The following is a 17,736-nucleotide window of genomic DNA, read 5'->3' as shown; positions in this document are numbered from 1 at the left end:
TTTCAGGTACTTGAATTTCCTGATATTCAGAATGGGACTCCATTGTTCCAATTTCTTCCTAACCAGGGAAAACCAAGAATAGAAATCCATTCAGTTCTAAGAGTGTGGAACTTTTTCTATGGCACCCTTGATCAACATGGCTAGTGCCCCTTCCTTAAGAAGATGGACATGGGGTGGAGGCTCTCATTTTAGCGGAGTGGCAGGTGGAATCTGTGTGATCTCCAGGGTATGGCCATATGTGATGAGACTGAGAATCTATTTGTCTGTAGTAATCTTTCGCCACTGATGACTGAGAAATTTGTGCTCCCGGAGAGTGGGGTGCTGAGGGGGAATTTGACTGGCACTAAGATGTTGTCAATGCTTTCTGCCAGTGTCTCTTGCAGGTGTTGTTTACTTTCTCACTGGCTGCTGCTTAGAATGGGCAGCTGCTGGTGGTGTATGGTATGGCTAGTGCTGCTGACAGGAAAGCTGAAAGGGCTGACAGAGTTGATACAACTGTTATCACTGCTATCCTCCAGGATAGGAAAAGGTACCTCAACCACACACCCATCTGAAAGTTGTTTTCCTGAACTGAAGGGTACCCAATGACCTTGTGGTGTCAGTGTCTGCTTTGAATGACTGCAAGACAATATCGATGTGCTTTCTAGACAACGCAGTGCCATCATATTGCATGTCTAGGATTTTTATTTGCACTTCAGGACGAAATGCTGTAGCCTCAAGCTAACCTTGTTGTCTAAGGACTGCTGCCCCTGCGAGATGTTGGAAACATAGGGAAGCTATGTACATGGCACAATCTATCATTTTGGATGATGATTTTAATCCCTCCAACAATTTATTTCTTGCTCTTGTCTTCCCTGCAGAAAATCTAGATAAGCAACATTGTCTGACCACACCTGGTGGTCATACCTGCCCAGAATTGCTAGAGAGTTTGCAGCACATACAGTAGTGTTTGAGATGATGAAGAACTGCTTCCCTATATTGCCAAGGCATCAACCCTCCTTGCCAGGTGGTGTTAAGATGGGTGTGGAAGTTTTTTTTTTACTGGCTTGGTAGCTTGTGTAATGACTGAGTCTGGTTTTGGATATCCTACCAGATGTGCTGTAAAATACTCAGGGGCCTCACACTACTTGTCGGTTCTCGGAATAACTGCAGTCACAGTGGCAGGGGTTTTCATTATTTAATCCCTTCCCCCCTCCCCCCAAGATGTAGTCAGTTATAGGGATTGCTCCAACTGTCTTTATTGACTGTTCCTTAAAATCACACGGGAAGTTATCTGATTAATTCACTGTAATTGGGATCTGAAAACATGTAGCAGTTCCCTCTATTGAAGTAGGAAAACCACCAATATCTTCTAGTGGAGAACCTACTGGTTGAGTCACAGAACAAGAAGGTGTGGGGATGAGATAGTTGTCCCACTCATTGGTCACTGATTGAGTGTCCTGGATTCTGCCCTCTTCTCTATAATCTTCTGAAGGAGAAGGCTCATCCCTGGGAGGCATGGCAATGTTCGACATTGGCTTTATTCTAGGTGCAGCAAGTGGCAGCTTATGATCCGGTGATCCAGGTGCTGCAGGTAATGGACACATAGGTATGGATATTGTCAGTGCAGGTGTAGAAAAGTGTTTGTAGCAGTCCTGCAACATGCCCTGCAGTTCTTGTACCAGGGCTACAAGTACATGAATTATGGCTTCAAGTCCTGCAGGTGGAGAAAAAAAAATGGGTCTGCTCCATATACTGATTTGGCTTTTCCACTTACTGTTGTCATTGATATACCTGCTCATAGTAATCATCTTCATCAGCATCCTCTTCCTGGAATTTCCCATGCAGCTGAGATGGGCTATGAGCTGGTCCAAAAGGCCCATCATCGTCATCAGACTTCTCTAAGTCTAACAAGTGGATATGTGGTAAAGGGGACACTTTGCTAGGGGAGGTGTGCTCTAGTCGTGATTTGTCCTGTGCAGGTTGTCTCGTAGATGGTGTAAAAAGTAATGCTGACGAGGTCAAATCAGACATGAGGATCAACAGTGAATGAATCAATCAAGGAAACAAATTTCTTAAGCGCCCTACTCACCCGGTAGGGTCTCAAGGTGCTGGGGGTGAGGGGGAGGGTGGTGTTTACTGCTCGAAAAGCCATGTTTTGTGGTGCTTTCTGAAGGTTAGGAGGTCCTGGGTCTTGCGTAGGTTGGTGAGGAGGGAGTTCCAGGTTTTGGCGGCGAGGTGGGAAAAGGATCTGCCACCAGAGGTGGTGTGTTGGATGCAGGGGAATGTAGCGAGGGCAAGGTCGGCGGAGCGGGGCTGTCGAGTTGGCTTGTGGAAGTTGATTTGTTCATTGAGGTAGGCTGGTCCGGTATCGTGCAGGGCTTTGTGAGCATGGACCAGGACTTTGAAGATGATCCTTTTGTTGATGGGCAGCCAGTGTAGCGATCTGAGGTAGGCGGAGACGTGTTTGTGGCGGGGGAGGTTGAGGATGAGACGTGCGGCTGCGTTCTGGATACGCTGGAATTTTCTCTGAAGCTTGGCTGTGTTCCCTGCATAGAAGGCATTGCCGTAGTCCAGTCTGCTGCTTATGAGGGCGTTAGTGACCGTTCTTCTTGTTTCTAAGGGAATCCATTTGAAAGTCTTGCGTAGCATGCGAAGGGTGTTGAAGCAGGAGGGTGATATGGCGTTGATTTGCTGAGCCATGGGGAGAGATGAGTCCAGTACGATGCCAAGATTGTGTGCATGGGTGGTGGATGTTGAGGGTGGACCAAGGGTGGTGGGCCACCAAGAGTCATTCCATGCTGTCTTGTTGGGGCCGAAGATGATGATCTCAGTTTTATCTGAGTTCAATTTGAGTTGGCTTGTTGTCATCCAGTTGGCGATGGCGAGGAGTCCGGCGTGTAGGTTATTCTTGGTGGTAGATGGGTTCCTCGTGAGGGAGATGATGAGCTGGGTGTCGTCAGCGTATGAAATGATGGTGAGGCGGTGGGGGCGGATGATGTTGGCGAGAGGAGCCATGTAGATATTGAAAAGGGTGGGCATGAGGGAGGATCCTTGGGGGACCCCACAGATTTTCTTGGTGGCTGTAGACCAGAAAGGAGGGAGGCAAACTCTTTGGGTTCTTTCAGAGAGGAAGGAGGTGAGCCAGTCCAGGGCTTTGTGGCGAATTCCGGCGAAGAGGCGTGTGCAGAGGGTTTGGTGGCATACAGTGTCAAAAGCTGCGGAGAGGTCTAGGAGGATGAGGGCGACGGTCTCGCCCATGTCCAATCTGGTCCTGATGTTGTCTGTACAGGTGATGAGGGCAGTTTCGTTGCTGTGGTTTTTGCAGAATCCAAGCTGGGAGACATTGAGTACGTTGTTGTCTTCTAGGAAGCGAGACAGTTGTAAGTTTAGTATCTTCTCTATGACCTTTGCGGGGAAGGGGAGTAGAGAGATGGGTCAGTAGTTTGTGAGGTCTTCAGGGTCTGCGTTGGGTTTTTTCAGAAGAGCGTTGACTTTGGCGTGTTTCCAAATGTCTGGGAAGGTTGCGGTCTCGAAGGAACTGTTGATGACGGCCCGGAGCATGGGAGCGATGATTTGGCTGGCCTTGTTGAAGATGTGGTGGGGGCAAGGGTCTGTTGGGGAGTCTGAGTGGATGGAGCTCATGGTTTTGCCGATTTGTTTGTCGTTGGTGGGGGTCCAGGTGTTCAGTAGGATGGTGCGGCAGTGTGTTGGGTTGTTGGTTGTGTCGGTGTTGGTGGGTGAGGACTATGTGAAGCTGTCATGTATGTCTGCGATCTTGCTGTGGAAGTAGTTGGAGAGGGAGTTGCATAGGTCTTGGGAATGTGGAGGGTCGATGGTGCAGGATTTGGGTTTGGTGAGTTCTTTGATGATGGCAAAAAGTTGCTTGCTGTTGTGTGTGTTGTTGTCTGTGCGTTCTTTGTAGAAGGATCGTTTGGAGGTCTGGATGTGTTGGTGATGTTTGCGCATGGCTGATTTGAGGGCGGAGAAGTTGCTCATTGAGCATTCTTGGCTTCAGGCTTTCTCAATTTTTCGGCATTCTCGTTTGGAAGACTGAAGTTATGTGGTGAACCAGCGGGCAGTCTTGATGGTGCGGGTGTTGTTGTTTATTTTTAATGGGGCGAGGGAGTCTGCGCATGTTTCTAGCCATCGTGTGAGGTTGAGGGCGGCGGCGTTTGTGGTTGTTGGTGCTGGAAAGCGTGGGGCTTGTGCAAGGTTGGAGATTAGTTCTTCTTTGGAGATTTTGTTCCACTTGCGGTGGGGAGTAGGATGCTGGTGGTGGGTTTCAGGAAGGAGAAACAGATGCAGTGGTGGTCAGTCCAGTGGAGTTTGGTGGTGTGAGTGATGAAGATGGCGATGGTGAGGATGGCGTCTAGCGTGTGTCTGGCTGAGGTGACCAGTTGCTTGAGGCCGAGGTTTGCGAGGTTGTCAAGCAGGGCCGTGGAGTTGCAGTCGTGGGTGCTTTCCAGGTGAAAGTTAAGGTCACCAAGGAGCAAGTAGTCTGTGGAGGTGAGGGCGTGGGAGCTGATAGTGTCGGCGATGGTGTCACAAAATGGGGGGTGGGGTCCTGGTGGTCTGTAGATGAGGGTTCCTCTTAGGGTGGTGTTGGCGTTGATGTGTACTTGAAAGTGTAGGTGCTGTGCGTTGTTTAGGATGTCTTTGGTGTTAGTGGAAATCTTGATGGAGTTTCTGTGTATTATGGCGATTCCTCCTCCTGGTTTGTTGGTGCGGTCTCTACGGGTGATTTTGTATCCTTCTGGGATGGCTATGGTGATGTCGGGTTCTGATGAGGAGTTCATCCATGTTTCAGTGAGGAAGGCGATGTCGGGAGAGTTTGTGGTGAGTAGGTCCCAAAGCTTGATGGCGTGCTTGTGGAAGGAGCGGGTGTTAAGGAGGATGAAGTTGAGGCGATTGGGGGGGGTTTGCTGTTGTGGTGCTTGTTGGTGTTGTTGGTATGAGTGCAAGAGAAGTGGCATGAGTGGGATGTGAAAGGTCCTTGTGTGTGTCTGGGGTTGGCCTGGGCGCAAGTGGTGTGCCGGCCGGGGTTGAGAGCAAGGAGCTCTGTGGAGGAGTAGTGGCGTTTGGGAGAGCCGGGGGAGCGTGGACCAGGGGGACAGGCGCTGGGCACGGTCCAGGCGTGGATGGGCACAGACAGGCTTCCCCTGGCGCGCCAGCGGCCACCATTAAGAAGGGGAGGTGGGAGGGAGGAGCAGCTGGGAGGGAGTGGCCAATGGGGGCATGAGGGGGGCGGGTCCGCAGGGGACGCAGCTGCAGGGTCAGAACAAACCAGCAAAACAAACGGGCACAATCAAAGCAATACGAAGCCGAGCACAAAATGGGCACAGGTAAAGTTAAAAACAGTGAGTAATACAAAAAACAAATTGCAAGAAATGAAATACTATATGCAAAGAACAAAATACTCAGTACAAAGTAGATATGCCTACCGCTAGGCACCAGGGACTTTGCATCAACGGCAGGGTCACGGGCACAGGCTGGTGGAGCAGAGTGTACTCCTGGCCCAAAGCAGGTCAGGGGGGTCACACTAGGCGCCGCGCAACGGCCACCATTAAGAAGGGGCGGTGGGAGGGAGGAGCAGCTGGGAGGGAGTGGCCAATGGAGGCGCGAGGGGGGTTGGGCCGCAGGGGATGCAGCAGCAGGGTCAGAACAAACCGGCAAGAGCTGGAAAACGAAAAAACAGGCACAATCAAACCAATACGAAGTCAAAGCAATACGAAGGCTTCTTTGCCATTGATGATGTGGTTATCAACAGTGGTGGCATGCCCGCCGAAGGTGTCATTATTGTTGTCATCGACAAGGCAGTCATCAATGAGGTGGTCATTATCAACGAGGGTGGTCGTCGATAGAGTGATTACAGACAATGTGATGGTCGTCTTAGCTTTCCTTGCATCAACAATGATTTTGACTGTGTTGCCATGATCAATGAGAGTTTTACAGTAAGTTTATATTTGATTAAAACAAGATCTGAGGAGGATTTTAGGGGCCTCAAGGCTAAGGCCGAGGATGGGATAGAGGGTTCAGATTCTGCATCAGAGGGAAAAGCAGCTCACCTTTCTTTATACAAGGTCCCTTTTGAAGACTCATGATGTATATTTTCAAAGGCTTTCTTGTGCCCCTCTGGTGACCCAAGCAGTCCTTCCCTTTTCTTAGATTTTTCCTGTGAGGTGAGCCCTCACTGTCGGAAGACAGTTGTCCTTAGAGACAACAGAAGTTTTTGCCCTGAGTTTTTTTGAGCTATAATAACCACCTTCTCTCTCTATCCACAAGAGTTTTAGAAGAAAAGGTTCTACAAGTTTTGAAGGTCTTTCGAATACAGTCTGTTCTTTGCACAGGTCCCACAAGGTCTAAAGAATCCTTTCTTCAAAGGTTCTGACATGTTGACACAGCAAAAGTAATTTGGGGATGCCAAGTCTGCGAAAAAGCAGAACTGAACAGAACTCAGAGAGAATCCATCCTACATGATGTGCTGTAGAAAATGTGAGGGAAGATGCCTCTGCTAGGAGTGTTCTAAGGGTGCTATTGGACGTAGTTTGGTTCCTTATAAATGATGTAGTAAAGCTAGTAAGATCAATGTATTTTGTCATTGTAAGCTATGTATATTACTTTCACTGCTTTGGAATGTATTATGGGTCTCCCACATCAACATCGGGTTGGATTCAAACATGTGAATCTATGAAAGATCCAGTACTGGAGAACTGTATTTTTATTTCTAGATAACAAATTTGAAGTAAAATTACACCATTAAAATTCTCTGAAAAATATAAATATTACGGCTATATTAACCACTTTCCAAAAATATACCAACAACTCAAAGACTCAGTATGTCTCTCTTGCCTATTTTTGCGCTGGCCGCATCCAAGCTATTAAAACCGCATCTACCATCATTAAAGCTAAGCCAACACAAAGGGAATATTCAATTAGTTGAGCCTGAGCTTCTGGTTCCAGAGCAGCGGTTCACCAAAAAAGCGTAGAAGGTTTTATGAAACATTGTCAAGTCTAGACGATTTCCCTTCATTATTTCTGCCAATAGCAAAATAATCCAACAGATTTAAACAGTTGTGCAACAGACAGCCACAGAGAAAAACAAATTTCAAACCAAAATTCTGATTATGATTCTGCCTCAGTAGGCTGCAAATATAATGTAAGTGAATAATGCGGTAATGCAATAGGTTTAAAAAAAATGCATTGTGATCCAGAAACCATCGTTTTATTTTATTAATTTTTTCAAAAAATAGGGTCCCGGAGTGCTTGAAAAATAGATATTGATAAAAGTGATCCAGGACACATACATCTTTTGCAAAATCCATATTAAAAAGAATGTTCCCGTGTAAAAAGCATCGCAGTGTAATCATGTTTTCAGTACTCTAATGGCAGCCACAGGACCGGACCACCATATTCCTGTATTTCTTCAAGATAACATTGGAGCTGTCGTCAAAATAGAGCACCGATATAGGGTTCAGTTGCGTAGGAGCACAGCATGCTTTTGGAGCGGATTCCGGATTGATGAAATGAACCTGAAAAAACAGATGTAACAATGTTAAGTCATTTTCAGGCAAACCCGTCTACCTAACAAACACTGGTCTAGGTACTAAGTACTAAAGCCACACTAGTAGACACTAGGAAACTATTAAATACCGTTGCACGTGCGTTCTGGAGCGATGCGAAGTGATGACTAGATTCAATAAAACGTTCAATAAAAGTAAAAGCAATGTGATGCTGACCAGGACATGATATATCTGTTTGACATTTCTAGAAAACTCGTTACTGATTGTATTGTCTCCTAGCCAATAAGCATACGCGTTGCATAACTCTATGTATTCATAAATAAAAACAATAAACTCGCCTGAGCACATAGGCTGCTATTAAAGCTTCATTAGAAAATCGAATTTCTTTTTGGGGGCTGGGTTGACATACCAGCTTCTCGGAGAACATATTGCTTATAATAATAGACACAAAGCTGGGTTTGGATCAGAATCCTGCAAAAATGCTTTGCTTGAGGCAGATCTCTTAAATCATTCCTTTGTGTCAACATTAATTATATCTTGAATCAACTGAGACATGTTATTGTCTGTTTGATGCATCTTTCCTCCTCATAGGAAGTGGCTGCGTTGCAACTCTTGAGCGACTACTTTACGTGTGAAAACCACACTCAAACATGGTTTATTCATCACATTCAACTGTTTATTTGATTAATGCATGGTTTACAACAAGCAGTCATCTACTGGTATTTGTTTTCACTGCAAGATATTTTTCATTTTATAGGAAAACAAACTGATTGCTAGAGACGCCAAAGGGTTGTCCATCTTGTTGCAGCAGATATGCTAATATGAGAATATGCTCATGATTTGCATATACATACTAAGAAGAGGAACAATATTAATAAGCGAAAATAAAGTGTAATGTGCAAAATGTGCCCACTGGGAGTGGTCACCATCTGTGCTAACAGTACTAAATAGTGTTAAATGTTTTAAAGTTTTGTATTAATATATCATAATTAACGAGATAATCTATGTTTTGTAATGCCACACGTTCTTAGTTTAGCCAAAGGCCTAGTCAGCTCTGGGCCTTGCCTGCTTAACATGGAGACACGATGAGCTGCCGCAGACTAGAACTGGAGAAAAGAACCTTGAACTGTAAAGAGTTCAACGATGAGCTCTGCTAAGAGAAAACTGCAAACTCACCAGCGGACAGGAGACGATCAGAACAAATTGATACAATTATGTGTAGAGTAGGATAAATGTACTTTCCCAGGACTTGAACAATGGAGCTACAGACTAAGAGCTGGGAGCAACAATTTTGTTACCTGAAGAACCGGATGATGTTCTCATCGACAAAAGAACCAATCATGTTAATGAAACTTGACTCTCAAAATAACGTAGACAAGTGGTAAACAAAAATTAAAGGTTAGAGTCATAACCTCTGATAAGATTGACCAATGGGCAAATTGTGGGACGAACTGAGAGACCCTAATAAAAAGTCATGACATGAAGGGGGAAATCTAGGTACGAACTGCGCTGTTTAAACGTTTTCCTTTTCTAGATAGATATCCAAATTAATGATTTTTGACTAAATTGTTTTAGCATGAAGACCCACACGCTGATGCTAACCTGGAGATAGGTAGGCTAACAAGGGTGATTTAGGGTGACTTAGACTGACTGACTTATATTGCTGAATCATTCGATATATTATGAATTGCTATCATTTTGTTTAACGTAGACTGCATATTAATAAAATGATGAGAATTCATTGCATATGTTGCTAATAAAGAAATTGGTAATCATGATATTGTTGAATAAGGTTTATGATTAGAGTTGTAACTAATAGGGAATAAACAGAACTAACGTTAATATGAGTCATGGTGGTTTTTCCGATTAGATTTATCAATGGTTTTTGAGTCAATCAGATTGATTATTGAAGTTTATTTACTTGCTATGCTTTACTAAGATACCCTATGCGATCCAAAAGATTAATCAACCTATACGCGTCTCCTTGTAAGTTTACTTACTAAGGACAAAGGCGCGCTAGCAATCTAATCGGTATCATTATAGGATCTTCGGCGTCCCCAGAAATCAAGTTCAGCTGCCAGGTCGCTGATCAGATTCAGCATGCCCAGGTCTGTCTTTATAAGTGATAATGCAACCAAGACCTATTGGCGTTGGCCATCCTTATTTTTAACCGTTTATTCTATGTAAAAAAGGTTGCTTAACTTTAACTACGATTTTGTAGCTTGACTCTTATAGATCTGCAAGCTGTATATAACTCACCCTTTAAATAACTGAGGTCAGAGTAGAATCTTACTTTGATTAAAACTAAAAATTGCGGGTGTTGCCTGTTGGTGTGTCTCAATAACTCTCAATGAAGTAAACCAAAACCTACAACTTCCTACTTCTTGGTCTTGGAAGTGCGTGTGGCATTTGACGAAAACAGCAGGCTTACATTGTGAGGTTATTGTATGTTACTTGATATAGTCATAGCACACTGCGTCACACTCACTGCTGAATGGACAATGCCTTTCCTCATGGGTGAGGGTTTCCTGCTGTCCTAAGTCAGATTTGTGGGATACAGACTCCTTTCTCCAGCCTCACTCACCCCAAGTGTTTTTGTGGCCCGCTGTCAGTCTTCTGTTACACCGGACTTAGTGATTTACTAATCCTGTTTCCGTGGCAGGGTCCTTGTTTCTCTGTATTCCTGTGCCTTGTTGTAATTTCCCTTCTGGTGTCCCAATTCCCCAGTCATAGTGTCGGTTTTCTGCCCAGTATCCCTGTTTCCCTGTATAAAACGCCCAATACTCCATCGCTGTGATTTCCCAGTTCCAACAAGTTCTCTGTCCAGTACACTTTCTTTAGCTCCGTGTGCAGAATTCACAGTTCCCAATCACTATGTTCCAGGGTCCCTCCGGCAGTGTCCCTGATCCCGCGGTCACAGTGCTGATGGGTTTCTGTTAAAGTACACTAGGATGCCCATCACAGATCTGAAATTCCTTGTCAGTGTCTCTGATTCCACGCACTAGCACGTCTGTGGCACCCTGCCCCTATGTCTGCATTCCATGCCCTCGGTCTAGTTCGACACTGTCCTGGTAGCCATGCTTCCTTGCCCCATTATTGATGTTTCCCTGTAAAGTCGGAAAGCATTTCACTGCCAGGTGTCTGCGCTACGATGTCCCAGAGTCCATGTTTCCACTGACTCAGGATCGCTTTAGTCCCCGTCCCAAAGTCTGTGCTTTCCGTGGATTGTGAATGGTCTACTCTGATTTAGCTCTCTTCTCTCCTAAAGTCACCAACAATCTAAAAAACACACGAGCTCAGTAATTCCCTAGGAAGATAATCTGACAGTACTTATTTCATTTCCTTTAATTATTTTAATAAAATAGATGTACAGATTACGTTGCTACCACAGCACAACAATTACCCACACAAATCACTTAAATAAAGGCCTGAGCTTTAGCTACTCATTATCCTCATCTTTCATGGGTTGTCAGCTGTAATAACAAAGAAGCATTAGCATTCATTCAAATATTTAGGAAACATTCCTACTTCAGGCATAAGTCACATAAACATATTTTAAAGTCTGCTTCCACAGAGCATCCAAGGCAACTGCACATGAGAGGATGTCATCCAGAAGAGTTACTTAAACATCCAGGCAGAGAGAAGTAACCTACCAGTGTCTGAACAATTGCATGGTTTGTAGCATTCATGTAGGAATTCAGTGGAAAAGAACACTCTCCATCACAATAGTACGCCGGATAACCTTCTGGAGCAATTATCCAGTCCTGCATGTGAAGCAATATTAATACAGCATTAGCATAGCATGTGCTGCTTAGATAGAAAAAACTAGACAGTTGCCAGTGAGATACTGTAGCTCCATGGCAGAAAGCCAATACCAACACCATGGTACTAAACAGCATCAATCACAAAACCAATGCATTCCACATCTGCAGAACAAACAGAATAGCAGACTGCACTTGCTTGTGTCAAGAAAAAAATATGGCATGCTAAACGCAGTAAAGAGTAGGAAAGAAAGAAACACAGGATCAGGGTCCAAATAAACAAGTGCAGCCTGTAGAGTTAACAAAAGCGCAACACTATGATTCTACAACTTAGGTTAATAAACTGTACTCGAATAAGAAATCTACAATATGAGCCTAGTTAATCGGTCCTCTAAAGTTACAACAAAAAAATTGAGAAGGGTGCTTAATATACACATTACTCCAACAACCACAGCGTAGTGCACTTGTACAGTAAATAAACAACATTTAGTAAATTGTTATCTGAGAATGACTTGAGAACGCTGAGGTGAACAAGTTACTTACCTTATGTAACATTCCTTCTTGATGGATACCAGATCTAACTGCATTCCTCACCTTACAATACTCTCCAGGTGCCACCCTAGATGCAGAAATCGTTTCTCCAAGTAGTGCTCCTATGCACTGTTAGGTGGCTCTGTGCAGGACTGATAGGAGACTACACCACCCAGGAAGTGACAGAGCAGAGTCTCATGTAGGCACCAATCCTGTCACTTCAGTTTCTTGTCTTTTTCCTTTTCACACCCTGAGACTTAGAGTGTGAACAATTGCTGATATCTGTGCTGAATACTAATTTGAGAGGGTTGATGAGAGGGTGATCAATAATCTGCAGTTAGATTGAGTATTCACCCGAAAGAGGGTTAATGAAGGTTAGTAACTTGTTTTCCTGATAGATACTTCCAACCACAAATTCTTCCTCTTGGAATAGATACCAAAGCAGTACCTCTACAAGTGGAGAGCAGAGTGGATTCAGAGCAGAAATTCTTGCAGTACCAAGCAAACGAAATACCCTTTCAGCTAGACCTGGATGTCAAGGCTGTAGTGCTTTGTCAACGTGTGTAGATGTCTATGTTGCAGCCTGAGGGATGTCAAGGACTCCATGTGTCAAAGCAGTGGGAGTAGGCTTAACCCAGGTGGAATGGGTTCCAAGACCTTCCAGAGGGCTGCTACATCACTGTGTATCAGATTTTAATGCAGAGAACTATCCACCTTGACAGGTTCTGGTTCTGCATACCCCTTCTTTTTTAATCTACAGAACCCCACAAAAAGTTGATAATCCACTGATGGTTCTTGGCACAATCAATGGAAAAGCTTATGGTACAACCAATGGAACCTTTCCTCCTCTTTTGACAGGAAAGGGAGAGCAAAGAACGCTGGTGCATTGCCCAATGTGGAAGGGAGTAATAACCTTTGGCCTGAACACTACAGTCCTCAGCACCAAGATGTCCAGGGAAAAGTTGGTGTAGAGCAGATTCACTGAAAGTGCATCAAGTTCACTCACGCAACAAGCTGATGTAATCCCATTGCGGAAGGCAGTCTTAAAAATCAGGAACTCAGCAAGCAACTATGTAGTGGCTCATAGGGGATGCACATGTGAAACATAAAAACAGAGTTAAGGCCTTAATGTGGCATCAACTTTTTCAGAGGTGACTTGTGGGTCAAACTTTTAATAAATCTCAACACAACAGATGATTTAACCAATGGCTGGTCTGGCAAATGTAGAGAGGGCAAAACTGCGGACAAATAACTTTTAATAATGCCTTGCTGGGCTAAAAATAAAACAAACAAAAGGGTGTTTGACAGCTTTGCTTGTAAGGCCTTGGTTGCTGCGATAGGAGGTCCTCCTAAAGACGACACCTAATCGGAGAACGTACGCTCATGCCTAGAAGTTCCCAGCATGACACTCTCCTGCCCCAATCTGGAGCCACTAAGATGACTTGGCCTAGTCATTCTTTTTCAGAACTTTAGGTATTAGAGGGAGGTCAGGGAAGGCAAAATTCCCATGTTGCATCCCACCCAGAGCGCATCTCCTGAGTGCTTATAATGAAACTCCATTATGCAAAATGTTTGCCTCTCTGCATTCTCAATGGTGGCGAAAATATTTAGTCCGGTTTCTCATTACTCTTGGAAGACTTCCTGCACCACCTTGCATGTATATGCCAAGGGTGATCTGGCAATCACCACCTGCTCACTTTGTTTCACGCTGGCATTCATGTACCCAGCCAGGTGGTTCACGATCAGGAAGAGGACACCTTCCTAAATCAGGACCAGGGACCTCATCTGCCCTACTTATTGGAACACAAATTGGGTGTTGTTGTCTGTGAGAACCTACACCAGCCTCCCCTTCAGGGATGCAAGAAAGGTTTTCACTGCAAGAGAACTGCCTGCAACTATCAGAACGATATGGAGCCAGTGTCTATGGGAGACCAGAGTTCCCTGAACTCCATCTCCCCCAGACAAGCTTCAGCTCTGAGCGGAAAAGGGAGAGGGGCTTGCTGCTAGACTAACTGCATTTGAGCAGTTACCACTGAAAATCTCAAGCTCACAAGACCTGGATGGTATCCGCCAGATTTTCTTAGTCTTTGGTCTACTGGAACTTCAAACTCCAGGTGGAGTGCACATGCCAGCTGGCATAGCTGATGAGGCGGATGCAGGAGGCTAAGAAGCTAAGAAGACTGAGCAGCTCCCCTGAGCTGCTAAAATCAGAATTATAGCTCAAATGTCCTGGTCTTGTTGCAGCTGAAAGAAAGCCTTGACCTTTTGTGTTCCGGATTTCTCCAACAAATGAAACCTTTGTGAGGAGTCACAAGGGACTATAGCTCAATGTCCACATGGTTGTCGCCGTCCTGACAGTCCGCAAATGATTGTGGTAAGCTTGTCTTGAACAATCAGTCATCAAGGTATGGAAATATGGATAGCCCTGACCGCTATAGATGGGTAGCAAACATCTCCATCACTTTATTGAACAACAAGGATTGAGGGATGCTGATGAGACCAAAGGGAGCACATCAAACTAATGGGTATTTGAAAATATGTGATCTGCAGGTCCAAGAACACCATCCACTCATCAAGGACCAGAGCAGCCAGAAACAACTTACTTGTGAAGATCTGCATGATAAGTGGGGTGCTTAGTGAGGAAGGAAAATGTTACTTACCCAGTAAACATCTGTTTGTGATATGAAGTGTTCACATGCCTAGTATAATCTCGCCATGGGGTGTTGGGCTTAGATGCTTGCAAGTTGTTTTTCTTAAAAGAAGTCTTTCGAGCCACAAAGTATGTGGACTCTTCCTCTAGCTGGTTCCATTGTTAGAATGTTTGTCCCACAAAGCAGGTGAGCATAGAATGTGGAGCAGAGTGTAGTATAGCAAGATGTCTATGCTGAAAAAATTATGTTAAGATTATCTGTACCACGCACAGGTGTTCGGGGAGGAGGATGCGTGCATGCAAATCTACAGCACTACATGACATGAACATATACTTACTGGGTAAGTAACATTTTCCGTTTGAGGCATGTGTGGCTGTAGATAGACATGCCTAGCATAAACTGAAATGCAATCCTTCCCTAAAAGCGGGGGTTAACCTGTGCATGCTATTTGTTTGAAATAGTGTACAGAGAACTGCTTAGCCCTCATTAGGTTGGAGCGGAGCGAGCACATCTACGCAGTAATGCTTTGCGAATGTATGTGGTGTAGACCATATAGCTACCTTTCATATGTCAGCTAATGGTGCAGTGCCTAGAAAGGACTGATGCTCCTTTCTTGTGAGTGAAGTGGGCTCCTGAAGAGATAGGTAGAGTTATTTTTGCTTTAGCTGAAAGGTCTGTATACATTTAACAATCCAGCGGGCAATGCCTACTTTGATATAGGTCTGCCTTTCTGTGGTGTTGAAAATACAACAAATAATTGTTGTATTTTTCTAAATGTCTTGGTTCTATCAATGTAGTACATAAGGGGTCTTTTAATATCTAATGTATGTAGGGCCCGTTCCACAACCTAATTGGGTTATGGAAAAAGACTGGCAACTCAACAGACTGACTAAGATGAAAATGAGATACCCGCTTTGTAGAAATTTTGGATCGGTCCAAACTACCAGTGTTAGAAATAGGGTTTCTTGTTGGCTAGGGTATGTACCTAAGCCAGGCAGAACCCACCCACTCTAGTCAGGGCAAGAGAGTTACACGTCCAAGATAACCCCTGCTCACCCCCTTGGTAGCTTGGCACGAGCAGTCAGGCCTAACCCGGAGGCAATGTGTAAAGCGTTTGCACAACACACGGAAGACGCAATATGTACACCACAAAGTAAACACAACACTGAGCTATATAAAAATAAACTGTATTGCACAAAACATAATTAGACCAAACATTACATGTTAGTAATACCCTGCCACCTTAGCAGTTGTCAGAACGTTACACAAGTTACTAATACTCTGCAAGAATAAGCAGTTGTCACATTACAACATGGAAATACTCAGGATCCTGCAACATAAGCAGTAGTCAGGAATCACCATAAAGAAATATATGCACTTGTCATAAACACTTCCAAAATATCCCGGATCATTAGAGAACATATCACAAGTCCTAACACCTACTATTATGATAAAGCATTATCATGATTGCGGCGATCACCTCATGAAGGCACTTATGATTACAGTATGTGACAGTGTTCTCACCCGGTCCGGTGGTTAGAGTCTGCCATCTGTATGAGGTGCCAAAATTATGCAGGCACAAGCGGGGATATCTGTGTCCCAAAAGCCCGGAGCTTCCATGCTCCGCACCAAGTATAAGGTTTCAAGGGAAGTAGGACCGAGGACCTCCATCGAGGATCGCCACCTCGGCCTACCAAGGATTAGGGGGGGTCTTGTGGGGCCCAGCTAGGACAGGGAAAACCTCAGTTGAGGTTACTGCCCCGCCTGGTAACCGCGAACACCCCGAGAACTCGATGGGGGGGGAAGAGCCACCCAGCTCGTAATTAAGGGCTCCTTAGACTGGGAGCACAACCCGGGCCCTCCTGGGCTTCAGGGTTGCTCCGTCTGGCAACCGGGAGCCACTGCAATCCATGCAACAGTGCTTTTCCTTTGAGTATCGGCGAACAATGGAGCACGAAGAGCGGTGCCTGTAACAGACGCGCGTAAATAATTTTTTGAGCTGGCAGCCTTTTAAGCAAATTGGAAGAGATAACTTTACTCTATGGGTGTGAGGCTGATCCTGATGAAAGATTTAACCTAAGCAATAGCTTCTGCAATTATGTTATTGTCATCGTGATGTTAAGGCATTGTTCTTTGATGTCCTGAGGAGGCCAGAAGTAGAAAAGGCCGAAACGCGTCGACTATAATGTTTGGAGGAATGTTTTGTTTGAATTTTTGAATAAATGGGATTATGAAAACAGGAATGTATTGCATATAAACATCAGCAAGAAAGTACTTCTTGATGGACAATACAAAAACTACATTACCTCATATTACAAGACTGTTTGCCATATAATGTCTTAGCAGCTTATATATTGAATGACTTCAGTGCTAAAAAGAATTTTCAAATATTGTTTCTTAATATCTCATGTTTTATGTCTTTTGTTTGTAAGAATAATTGTCTTTTGTTGTTGTACATAATACACATATATTGTGGTATTGTTATATATTAAGTATTGTATATAGTCTATGAGAGCGAGACAAGGAGACACAAAAAACGAATAAAGAGACAGGATTTGTTAAGAAAGAAATAATTTCCAGTGACTAATTAATTTTTTCACTTAAGAGAAATATTTCTTCATATTTATACCCCCTGTGCACCTTCTTGTTAGTTGCATTGTTGGCCATGATACAGTGGGGTTCTAGGGCTTCTCCTACAGGTAAGAGGTCCGCGCAACAGTACGGCGGCTTCCAGCAAGGACCGGGGTTCGGCCTTTCCAGAAGGGCGCGTCCCAAGCCCTCCTGGGCTTCTGGGCTGCGACGATCAGCTTCCCCCGGCTGCGGCGTTGATTTTGTCAAACACACATCAGGCAGGTCTGTGACTGACATCAATTTCCTGTCACAGCATGGTTTTGGAGCCTGCTGTTTTGGGTGGTGATGTCATTCCCTAGCACAGTCATAAAATTGATTAGAAAGCATTGAAAAAAATACAACCATGTTGGGAGAGGAGTTCTGCATTTGCCTCAGAAGATGTGGAATGGGAGGAACTAAGGTCCATGTGCAGGGGTGGTGTTAGTACGTGGCTTCACCCATTACTTCTAGGGCAGTAAGGAGTCAGCACAGATCCACACAGTGCCACTTAGGTGCCATGCAGGAGCAATTATAGGATAAAAGTTTAACTGATCCAAATTGGCTCCTGGAGAGTATTATGTGGTAAGGAATCTGCAGTTGTAAATATCTACCAGAAATACAAAAAGATTTCAAAAGAAACAAGAAGTCCTGTAATCCTAGTTCTCTTTCAAGGAAATCGCC

At 44.5% G+C, this 17,736-nt stretch overlaps 1 protein-coding gene across 1 annotated transcript in view; it reads right to left on the bottom strand.

Annotated features, from left to right (window-relative positions):
* Positions 1–7,188: 7,188 nt before the first annotated feature.
* Positions 7,189–17,736, bottom strand: part of BMP7 (bone morphogenetic protein 7) — a 391,425-nt gene continuing 380,877 nt past the window's right edge. The window contains exons 6-7 of the mRNA XM_069243593.1: positions 11,156–11,266; positions 7,189–7,511 (exon numbers count right to left, since the gene is read on the bottom strand). Of these exons, the coding sequence (XP_069099694.1) occupies positions 7,362–7,511; positions 11,156–11,266 (261 nt within the window). The 3' untranslated portion in view covers positions 7,189–7,361. The remainder of the gene's footprint in view (positions 7,512–11,155; positions 11,267–17,736) is intronic.

Source organism: Pleurodeles waltl, chromosome 7 (assembly GCF_031143425.1).
Source record: "Pleurodeles waltl isolate 20211129_DDA chromosome 7, aPleWal1.hap1.20221129, whole genome shotgun sequence".
Lineage (NCBI taxonomy): Eukaryota > Metazoa > Chordata > Amphibia > Caudata > Salamandridae > Pleurodeles > Pleurodeles waltl.
The sequence above is the reverse complement of the archived record's forward strand: the minus strand, read 5'-3'. Positions and strand labels throughout refer to the sequence as shown.